Here is a 10,896-nt window from a genome sequence, read left to right on the forward strand (position 1 = left end):
AAAAATTACGACAGATGACTACTAGCGCACCCCACCGACAAAATTCTCAGTTAACACTGATACCGAGAAGAGAGAGAGACTTTATTATAGATATTTTTATATATTCGTTAAATTATTTCTTTCCACTACCTATAGACATTTCGGAATGCAATTTTTTTTTTTGATCGTATCAATTCAGAATCTGTATAAAAATATAGGTTCTGCCTGACAGAAAATTTCACTCTATTTTTTTTAAATATGACAACTAGCGCACCCCTTTGACTAATTTTCGCTAACGTTTCTTGCTTGTACGAATTTCTAACAAATTCGGTTTTCCCAATGCGAGAGAAGTTCTCTGTTGCTCTTTCTATAAAAAAAAAGTATTTTTGACTATCAGCTGTAGATTATGACCCGAATGACAGCGATAAAAGTTCCAAGGGGGTGAGGTGACGACGATACGAAACAAAAACCTACAATTTACAAGTTATAAAAAGATCGACTGTAAAAAGAAAAAATACTGTTTTTGACATCTTATTGATATTAGTGTGTAAAATCTTAGTGAAGGTTCGACGTTTTTTTTTCGTTATATTTATGGAAAGAACAACGATGGCTGGACAATCAACGTCGCAATCACAAACAGAGACGATACTGGAGGGGGATGTGGCCGACAACGCATCGCAGGTAGGGAACTCGTGATTTACATTTCCACTTGTTTATTTTGACGACCTTCTTTTCGGAGTATATGTTTATATTTTACATTTAATATCCGTAGATGGCTTATAAAACCATCTAAATTTGCGCGTAGTACAGTATCTTATTTTCGTTCTCGAAATATTCAAAAATTGGAGTGAGGGTCATTTACATACAGTTTGATATTTTATCAACAAACGGGCCTGACAATTATCATTCTTCAAATATTATTTTGGAGTGTGAAATGATATTTGTCAAGTGATTAAACTGAAGGAGCATTTATAAAATTAGTTACAAAAAAATTACAACTATTTCATATTGAATTTGTTTAATTATTGAACCTGTTGTAAATTACAACGAATATCATTTCACAAGAATAAAAAACTTAGTGCTGCGTTACAAGACTGTCTAAATTGAGTTGAATCTATTGAACGCATTCTGAAAACGTCAGTTATTTGTGGAAGATTTTACCAATTTGAAAAAACAGCTACACTACGAATGGAGTAATAAGTTGGAAACACTTTTCTTCCTTTGGAATGAAAAATGGAAAGAATTCTCTTCCATTCGTGTGTACCATATGGCCTGAAAAAGTTATTGCCATGTGTTCGTTCATGCTCCTTGCGACAATTGAGCAAAGATGCTCCAGAGGATCGTTCACCTCTTGACGGAGTGCGCGTATTAGATCTAACCCGGATAGTTGCAGGACCTTATTGTACTATGATACTGGGTGATCTTGGAGCAGAAATTTTGAAAATTGAGAGACCAGGGACAGGAGATGAAAGCCGTCACTGGGGACCTCCATTTTTTGAAGGCACACAAGAATCCACATATTTTGCTAGTGTCAATAGAAACAAGAAAAGCATTTGTATTGATCTCAAGAGAGGAAGAGACATAATATATGAATTGGCTAAAAAATCTGATGTTTTGGTGGAAAATTATGTACCAGGAAAGCTTTCAAAAATGGGTTTAGGCTGGGAAGAAATGAAAAGAGTAGCACCTCAATTGGTATATTGTTCCTTGACTGGATACGGAACGAGTGGACCTTACTCTCAGAGACCTGGATACGACGTTATCGCAGCTTCCATCGGAGGACTTCTCCATATTACCGGGCCAAAGGATGGAAATCCTTGTAAAGTTGGAGTTGCCATGACCGATCTAGCCACAGGCCTCTATGCTCACGGAGCCATAATGGCAGCTCTTTTACAAAGATCAAAGACTCAACAAGGTCAATGGATCCAGTGCAATTTGCTGTCGACTCAAGTAGCCTCTCTTATAAACGTCGCATCCAATTATTTAAATGCAGGCAAAGAAGCTACTCGGTGGGGCTCTGAACACGAAAGTATTGTGCCCTATGAAGCATTTCCCACAAAAGATGGTTTTATGACTGTTGGCACCGGAAGTGATGCCCAATTTCTTGCTCTCCTCGAACGAATGGGATTACAAGAGTTGGCAGAGAATCCAAAGTTTTTCAACAATACGCTCAGAGTCAAATATCGAGAAGAGCTGTTGGCTATTTTGAGGGAAAAATTCAAGACTAAAACCAACGAGGAGTGGTCTGAAATTTTTTTAAACGCTCCTTATCCTTACGGACCCATTAATACCATAGGACAGGTAATTTTTCTCTCCTTTTATCCCTGATGTTAATTTTGAAAATAAAATCATCTTGATTGTTCATGAACTGATGAATTTTTTTCTTCCAGGTATTTGAAGATCCTCACATCAAACATATTGGATTAGTCGAAGAACTGCCACATTCAACTGTTGGAAGCGTCAGAGTCGTTGGACCACCCGTTAAATACAGCTATGCAAAAAATGCAGCAAGATCCGCACCTCCGACTCTGGGACAACATACTCACGAAGTTTTGAAAAATTTGTTGAATTATAATGACGAGACCATCAATGGTCTCATTAAATACAAAATTGTACAATAAGCAGGCATTCCTTTAAGGAACGAAATAAATATCGTTTTATAACTCATCGACAATAATTCCTTCCTAACTTTCCTCGACTTTCTGCTAAATTGAAGCAACCACTTTTTATCTACGCTCTCTCAAATATTTCAGGATGTTCCAACCGTCAGATTACGTCTACGTAAACCGAGGTCGAGTAAAAAAGTTCAATGGACCCAAGGGACGGTGGACAACGAGCATATGAACAAAAAGAAATCAAAATGTGAGTAAATTTAAAAATGATATGATTTCTCATCACTAAATTTTTTCAATAAAATGTAAAATCAGTCTTGGCTGATTTCAAGTATGAAATTTGGTGAAACAAAGAAAATTATTGTTTCCATACTTTTGAAACTAGTGATCTGTGAATGATTCATTAACAAATGCTTTAAGACATTTTTTTGAAGTTTTTTTCTGAAGAAAAAATATCTGAGAACCATCAACTCTTTTAAGCGCCTGAGCAACGCAACCCCTTAATATTATTTAGAAATACAAATTGGTTTAAACCCTTACACGAATCTTCTGACAGTTCAAACATGATAACTAACATTTTCAATTTCCAAGGTTGCTGTATCTACGAAAAGCCGAAAAATTTCGGCGAGAGTAGTTCGGACGACAGTGACGACGAGTGCAAGCATTGTCATGGTCACAAAGACGCCCACAAAAAAGTTTTGCGTAAGTAAAAAACGCAGAATCCTCGAGATAGCATATCACCGCAACCAGGTAAAGATTTTTCAAGCGAGCTTCCATGGCAGCGAAAAACAAAACCGAAAAATCTGAGCCCAAGAAAACTCACATTTCTATTTCGTATTGTTACAGAACCACCTTTGGTGACCGATTTGAATTGAGGCAGTCTGAGCATCCGAAGTCCAACGTCGTGAGATCTTCCTCTTTTTCTATATATATGCAAATCGTTCTCGCTCTTCACCTCTTTCTCTCTTTGTCTATGAAGCGACGAAGAAAAAAGATAATCAATGATTCCTGCACGAGATAATCCTCGGCAACCAAGGTTTTTATTAATTATGTAAGTTCTCAGTCTTCAAAGTACAATCTTATTTGTAAATATACTATCTTCTTCCTCTTGTTCTCATAATAGAGTCGAACAGAAAAAAAGAAATCCACAAACTGGAGTGTAGTTTAAATATCCCATCAAGGCCCAAGATTTTAGGGAGTCTTCAAAAGTTCTCTCCCTAAGGGTGATCGATCATTATTATTCGTCGTTCATTCAATTTTAACTTGTAACGTTTTAAAAACTTTCAAGTTCAAAAACTCATTACTATTACCATATATAATGAATGTATATACCTAAACATACTGTATGAATATATACACATATGGATTATGCGGAGGGGCGCTGAAACACCTAAATATTGTGTAACAATACCGTCAGATACAGTATCTAGATTCGCTCGTATTTATGGTAAGGATACACTTACTTTCATTTTTCCGTCCAAACGATAGAGAGAAGAAAAAATGAATGATAAAATCTCACATGATTCCTACTTTATAATTATCTCACAGTAAATATGCATAAAAGATAGTTTTTAATTTAGAAGTACGTTATAGAAGCGTTCATTCATACGCGAGTGATTTTTTCCCCTTCATATTGAATTTTCCAATGTGCTCAGATATCGGACGAATGCTATTTCCAATTTTTGACGTGTGTTATTAGTCGTTGAGAGGAACATCAACAAACAATTTTCTGTGGAAATACTCGAGTACGTGTGGGTATGTTCGTGTGTGTGTGTGTGTGTATTTAGATCGCGAGTGGCCGGCTCGCTCGCATTCGTTGCCATAATTATAATATATTTACAAAATATCATTTTCAAAAAAAAAGGAACAATTATTAAAAATGGTATGTAAAAAATATAATCGTAGCCTTAATAAGAAAATGTCTTATAAAGGATTAACACTCATTGCATTACATTAGCAATTATTGTTGAATTGCGATATTTGCGTTGACGAATATTTGAGTAAAGTTGAAATTTTATTCTTCCTCTCATTTTTATTCTTCTTTGATTCATCGGTTTCATCATTCAGTCCCCAATTTTAAAGAGATCGTTTTGTTCACGACATTTTAACAAAAATCCTGACGGAAAACATGTCACAATGTTATTCTCCCGTTTTGAAAAAATGTCCTGGACATTTTTTTTGCTTTTTTCGATATTTTATACCCAATTTATCATTTTTTTAGCCCAACAGGATTTCCGGCACTTTTTAAAAGTATGATTTAAAATCGTTTATCCGTCAGGACGCCGTAGATGTCTCTTTAAATCGGAAACTGAATGGTCTTCAATCAGTCAACGTTACAACTGCTTCGATGATATCTGCGCCTCTTACGCACCTCCATTCCACGACGGTAGTCATCTTCGTCGAGACCAAGAGATTTAACCATTGCCCGACTACGCCAAACTTTAACTGTGAAATCGTCGCTCGTTGTAACCAGCATTTCCGGATCTCTTGGATTAAATGCTACCGAATTAACCACGTCGGAGTGTGGAAATTTAGTCAAGCATATTCCGTAGTGACGGTCCCAGAGATATCCGTGTTTGTCTTCGGCACCACTGCAAATAATCAGTTCGATTTTTGTTTATTTTGTGTCTAGAGAAGTTTCTTTTCATCTAATATTGCATTGAAACGACTTATTTTATCTTCTCTGTTATTACCTCGCTACGTATTCGTCGCAAACGTCCAGAAATATGAAAAAACACTCGTTGTTCGGAGTGTATGCTTTGTGTGCTCTCAGCATCGTTCCAACTTGTTTCAAAGTCAACAAATCGATCACGTGAATGTCAATCTCCTGAGCTATCGGCGGAGGCTGCAGAGGATTCGTTATCACGTAGCCTCGAGGCCACGGCCTCGTGTTCACGTAGAGATACCTTTCGTTTAAAAAGTTTTTTTTTATTATTTAAACCACTTTTTAGTTATTTAAAAGTGAAAAATTTAGTGGGATAATTTTCAAAATTTCGGACAAATGGGGGAAAAAGTTTCAAGAAACTAGAGCTTTTCTTATAATAAATATCTCACGTTCTTTCTTACACCGCTCATCTTTATTAAGTAAAAATTGAAGCAAGTTATTCCAGCATTTTAATGAGAATCAACAGAAGAGCTTTCTGAATGGGATTAATTCATGCTGGAGATACTTGAAGTTTTATTCTATGACGCGAAACGTGAAGCGAGTTTTTGTGTTATTCCGAACGGAAATACGCTCGAATCAATGTTGAAAAAAATGTTTATAATTGAAGTGCTAATGCAGATAAATATTTTTGACGTATGACAGTAATAAAAATTACCTGTGATCCGGTGAAAGTCCCATTCCAATAATATGCCCATGAAGGTCAATAAAATGATCGACTTTATCGAATTTTTCAGCTACGGAATCATAGTCCGACCAATTTGGCTCTAATCTCGATCCCGCGATCTGACGCTCTCGTTCTCTTTCACGCTGTGCCAATCTTTCACGCAACGACGGTCCAGGCTCCAATCTTCTCGGGAAATTAACAGCTTTTATTCTCTTGAATCCTACCTGATGAGGCGTGTACGTTTTGGAACCGGTTGTGAAAATAAGGAGTTTCTCTGGGTTGTCAGCTAAATCGTCGGAATCGCAATCCTCGGCCGCGGACGATTCTGAAAATGAATTTTATTTTAATTCACTATTTTTTCACAAAACAAAAACCTGTGCAGTTCGATTATTTATAGCTCAACATATTTGAGGATAAGATGTGAAATATCCATCAATTAAAAATCTTAATCCATCGTAACTAATTAATTGACTGAAGTTTTACAAAATTAAGAAACAACGCAATATTGCCAATGAACTTTGTAACTAATATTTTGAAATGATTCACCGGAAGATTCGCTCTCTTCTTCCCACTGATTGTTCTCAGTTTCAGTATCACTTTCCGCAGTCTCTTTTTCCATTTCCGCTTGACGATATTCCTGATTGTACGTTATTGGACTCGCGTATTCGAAACCATCGCCCAGTTTTCTCCAATTCATAAACCCTCCCTCGAGAGTGCTGTATCTGGAAATGCACAAACATATTTTGTCCTTCTTTTTGTGGAAAATAGTGCAGATACGAGTAAAAAACGAAACAAAAATTGTGCCAGACTATTTTGTTGTTTTACTAGTAAAGAAATGGTAGCCGTACTGTAATCTAGACGAGGCGTAGTGCAATATTTCGGGTTCTTCCTCGGGCTGTTGTTGAATTTTATCGGACGAATTTGAACACAAATCTCTGTGACTTGGAGGATTTCCACGCTCTTCTTTATTAATCTTTGAACACGAAGGTTGAGGTTTCGGTGATTCAGCTTCGTCCGGCGTCGGAGATAGACAATTTGCTACCATGACTGCTCTTATCGAAGCTGCATTTCCATTGTAAAATCTGTAAACATTATGAAAGCCATTATGAAAGCAAATTTGATGATTTTTTAAAGTTTATAGAACGTTGAATTTCCCTCGGCAAATCTGTGACCTTGTGAACTGACCAACTAATGTGAATTTTTCTGTCTTATTGTTTCAAAACTGTAAGGACACGAATGAGTCAACTTTTTCAAAATGGTCGTTGTTCTTTAAAGTTCAACAGAAAATAGGAATTTTTCATTTTTCGTTGATGAGATTGAATTTTTTACCTGTAAAGTTGATTCATTATCGGTACGTGCTCGCTTTCCGATTCTTGATTCGCCTTATTGAGCCAAAGGACACTGGCACTTACCAGCTGTGCCAGCCATTGTAAATCACCGCTGAGAAGATGACGTTCACTGTACCACGTTCCGAATATGTCGTACGGCTTATTCACAACCCGGCATTGTAGATCGAAACCGGCTGCAATTAATTAAACAAAAACGAGTGTCATTCAAAGAAACAGAGAAGACATTTCAGAGAGCATTAAAATATGGTGTTGGGAGAATTATCGTATACCAATGAAAACATTAAAAATATTCGTGGCTTTGTCTGTTACTGGGAACTAATAAACATTGGCGTATTTTTCTATCTCAGTGTTCTAGAGCTTTTGTTAAAACGACAAGAAAACGATGCAGTATTGAGATCAAATTATGGATATGCTCCGTGATCTCATTATTTTAAATTAATATTTAAGCAATTATTGAAGTTAGGAATTTTTGATTTAGTAATCCCAAGAGATTTTTGGTTAAGGAAAATTACGTATTAAATAGTCTTTGAGAATGAACAACAAGTTACTTCCAACTAACTCGTAACAAACAAAAGTTTCGAGAAAAAAAAATTGACGTTTCTCTAGTCATAACATGGGAAATAAAGCGATTGACTAACTTGATTTCTACGATGAAATTTTAAGGATCGTGTGTCTGACACATCGATTGTTTTCACCGTTAATTTGCGTTGCGCGTTTCTTTCGTACCTATTGTTCTATTTTTCTTGGCACTCGACAATCGGAATTCAAGTACATGAACCTTAAGCTAAAAATAGCTTTCCTCGTGCCAGAGCGCGTTGAAAAGTTTCGTCATTCCTTTTGGATGTCTCAAAGCCACTTGCATTTTGCCCTCTTTGAACAAAGACTTTATATTTGTCACTGGTGTAATTTTCTTTCCTTTTGTTCCACCATTTAGCTCGTTCATTCGGTCTCTTTCTATTCACCCGAGATCAAACTTTCGCGAAACTCGCTCGGGAGTGGTGAGGTAAATATGTCAAATGTGTGGCTTATTTTATGGGTAAAATATTACCAAGAGCTCGAAAATTTCTTCAAGAGGATCGTCACTCACCAAAGAGGAGAAGAGAGGCATATCTTTGTGAGCGAATGATAAAATAAAATTGAAAAAAGAACCACAAACTTATACTATTTTTGAACTCACGGGCCACTCGGAATACCGCTATTTCGCCAGACGTACTGTGGGGGGCACCAAAATGAACTCCAGACACAAGGAGCAGCGTGTCAGACGAATTAAATTGCGAAAACTGCGTGTATTTCCAGCTGAACGCCTTCATATCGTGGTGATACTTTATCGAAACCGGATATTGACTGTCCCACACCTGCGTCGAGATATTTTATTCAATAGTTAATATTATTGTCATAAACAATTTTTGAAATAGCAAATAGCGATGATAGATATTAGTTTTACCAAAATATAACCATCCTTTGAGCACGTGGCAAACATTTTTCCATTGTGGGAAAAACTGACGTGCAATACTTGATGACAATGCTCTTTTTGAACTTCCGTCTCTAGTAGCGGAGTGTGATAAGTCAATCTTTTGAATTCGCTCAGCCAAGATGTTTTTCCTGGAATTATAAAGTCAACAATTTATTCATTATTTTCAACATTGTCATTGAGTTTTGTTCAGTTTTAATCTATGTGGAATTTTATTTCATTCTTCGAATGAAAATATTTTTCTATAGCTACCAACATAAGTTAATGGATGAACGAGTTCGATAGTGAAAAAAAAAATCATTGTCTATTCTAGTTCCTCAAAGTGGCAATAACATCAAAATAGCAAATTTTCAATTATTGGCAGACAGGGAATCGAAAGTAAATTACTTCAACATAAAATGACTAAACAAAACTCTATTATTTGATATTTCACTTCAAATTGTGTTTTTATATAAAAAATTTGACTAAGCGGAATACTTTTGCACTTTTCTTAATTGACAAATCCTATACAAATCAGAATTTGTACTGTTCAGAAATGAGTACAAGAGTTTCTTGAAAATTGAATGTTATTAAAATAAAATACTCAACATCGGTACAAGAAATTCTGAATAAATTTGTTCAAGCACAGAGCATGACATTCCTCATATGTATTAGCATTAGAAAATATTTACACACAAGTACTGGAAAAAACATCAAACACAATTTTTTTTGTTATCCCACCATTGTGTTGACCTAATTACAAAAAAATGTATTGAAAAAATATCATTCCTTCATGAATCACAAATAAAACCCGTATTAAAATGTTGTAAGAGAATACTTAAATGTTGGTGGAACTATTTATGTGTATTCTGTACACAACAATATATGAAGCACGAGCTTTTTTTTTCATTACATATTAACGAACGAAACCAAAATTGGAGGTCCAAAGCACTATAGAACAAATAAAACGTCTTATTTCTTACCTGGTATTATTCCCACGGTTGGCTCGATTTTGTAAGTCCTGTAGAACAGATCTTTCCATAAGAACTCATCTTTCGAAACCCTGTTCCATTGTTTGCAAACAGTTCCCGCTGTTAGGAGTGATTTTGGTGTCAAAAACTTGAAAATCGTGAGAAGAATCGAATCTGGCATGTAATACCAATTATCGTTTTCGTCCCCGTTCTCGGAGGATGAGCTAGAAGGCTCAACATCCGGAACGCTTTGTTCGTCATTCTTACTCGTACTTTCGATCGCGGACTCACGGTCACCACCGACGTCCATCTCTAAACGCGGCTCTTTGTTTACTGAAAACAGCTGATATCTGTCAGCGCAGCACGAAATTGCTTAGGAAAATAAGGGGAGGGATCCTTTCACGCGCCGCCAATTTGCTCAAGGACACGCGCGGTAAGAAAACGCAATTTTGAACTGCGCGCGCATCTAGACTAATGCGCATCTATAAAAATGATGATTGATTTCGTTTTGTTGAATGTGCTTCCTTTTGATGTCGAATATCGGCTGCAGGAATAATATTGTATACTTCTGGCTTTTTTAAGAGATCAAAAACAGCAAACGACACATTATGGATTTTTTATAATCGATAAATGGGCGGATTTGCCACCAACGTCGGTAAAACTTACCGAGCATCAGCGCCAACGGCGAAAACAAGTAATAATCCCGCGGACCGAATAGCTCAACCGTCGGGACCAGTCGGGACAAACAGGAAGCGCGATATATACTTCGAGACCGTGTTCGACCAACCCCCACACCTGTGGCGTCGGATGAAGCAAGAAACCTCGTGTACACGTCGTATGAAATTTGATTTGAATAATTTAATTCTTTTTTGTGATATCTTCAATAAATATTAATTAAGTGGAGTTTTTGGTGTCATTATACATAGTTTCCGGCCCCACAGTACTTCTTTACCAATTCGAATGCGAGAAACGCAAAAAGATCAAAAATTGCTATACTTTTATAAAATTTGTAAAAATTCACAAATTACAATTTACAAAGTACAATTTTTTGTAATATATTGGTAAATTGAGTATGTAATATCGTAATATATTGATAGTAAAAATTTGTAATCAGTACAAAATACACTATCTAACGAATTATATTTTCTGTGAGAACCTTTGAATGGAGGACACAATATTTCACAAAACCAAGTGGGAAATAGATTT

General features: G+C 36.2%; 3 protein-coding genes and 1 long non-coding RNA gene across 8 annotated transcripts; 3 read left to right on the plus strand and 1 right to left on the minus strand.

The window, feature by feature from the left end:
• The first annotated feature begins 123 nt into the window (after positions 1 to 123).
• LOC122410844 (E3 ubiquitin-protein ligase PPP1R11-like) lies at positions 124 to 4,944 on the plus strand. Of its 4 annotated transcripts, none has more exons than XR_006261022.1 (6): positions 124 to 420; positions 579 to 660; positions 2,733 to 2,841; positions 3,183 to 3,293; positions 3,438 to 3,642; positions 4,870 to 4,944. XR_006261022.1 is itself a non-coding variant. In XM_043419291.1 (5 exons), exons 1-5 carry the CDS (start codon positions 386 to 388, stop codon positions 3,464 to 3,466), a joined length of 366 nt encoding a protein of 121 aa, XP_043275226.1. In that variant the 5' UTR covers positions 124 to 385; the 3' UTR covers positions 3,467 to 4,620. The 4 variants fall into 4 exon arrangements, 2 of the variants coding, with proteins under 2 accessions (XP_043275226.1, XP_043275227.1); XR_006261023.1 differs by lacking the exon at positions 4,870 to 4,944 and adding an exon at positions 3,715 to 4,620; XM_043419291.1 differs by lacking the exon at positions 4,870 to 4,944 and having other exon boundaries at positions 3,438 to 4,620.
• On the plus strand, positions 667 to 2,646 carry LOC122410836 (succinate--hydroxymethylglutarate CoA-transferase). The gene is made up of 2 exons (XM_043419278.1): positions 667 to 2,280; positions 2,370 to 2,646. The coding sequence occupies exons 1-2, from the start codon at positions 1,213 to 1,215 to the stop codon at positions 2,598 to 2,600; spliced, it is 1,299 nt and encodes a 432-aa protein (XP_043275213.1). The 5' UTR covers positions 667 to 1,212; the 3' UTR covers positions 2,601 to 2,646.
• Fbw5 (F-box and WD repeat domain containing 5) lies at positions 3,597 to 10,378 on the minus strand. Of its 2 annotated transcripts, none has more exons than XM_043419274.1 (10): positions 10,357 to 10,378; positions 9,703 to 10,023; positions 8,714 to 8,871; positions 8,447 to 8,624; positions 7,250 to 7,442; positions 6,769 to 7,002; positions 6,467 to 6,642; positions 5,912 to 6,245; positions 5,285 to 5,497; positions 3,597 to 5,182 (listed from the first exon to the last, which is right to left on the minus strand). In XM_043419274.1, the coding sequence occupies exons 1-10, from the start codon at positions 10,361 to 10,363 to the stop codon at positions 4,915 to 4,917; spliced, it is 2,082 nt and encodes a 693-aa protein (XP_043275209.1). In that variant the 5' UTR covers positions 10,364 to 10,378; the 3' UTR covers positions 3,597 to 4,914. The 2 variants fall into 2 exon arrangements, with proteins under 2 accessions (XP_043275209.1, XP_043275210.1); XM_043419275.1 differs by lacking the exon at positions 10,357 to 10,378 and having other exon boundaries at positions 9,703 to 9,810; positions 9,879 to 10,035.
• LOC122410846 (uncharacterized) lies at positions 7,436 to 9,342 on the plus strand. The gene is made up of 2 exons (XR_006261025.1): positions 7,436 to 8,272; positions 8,342 to 9,342. It is a non-coding gene; the product is annotated as an uncharacterized lncRNA (long non-coding RNA).
• Positions 10,379 to 10,896: the final 518 nt, after the last annotated feature.

This window comes from Venturia canescens, chromosome 5 (genome assembly GCF_019457755.1).
Source record: "Venturia canescens isolate UGA chromosome 5, ASM1945775v1, whole genome shotgun sequence".
Lineage (NCBI taxonomy): Eukaryota > Metazoa > Arthropoda > Insecta > Hymenoptera > Ichneumonidae > Venturia > Venturia canescens.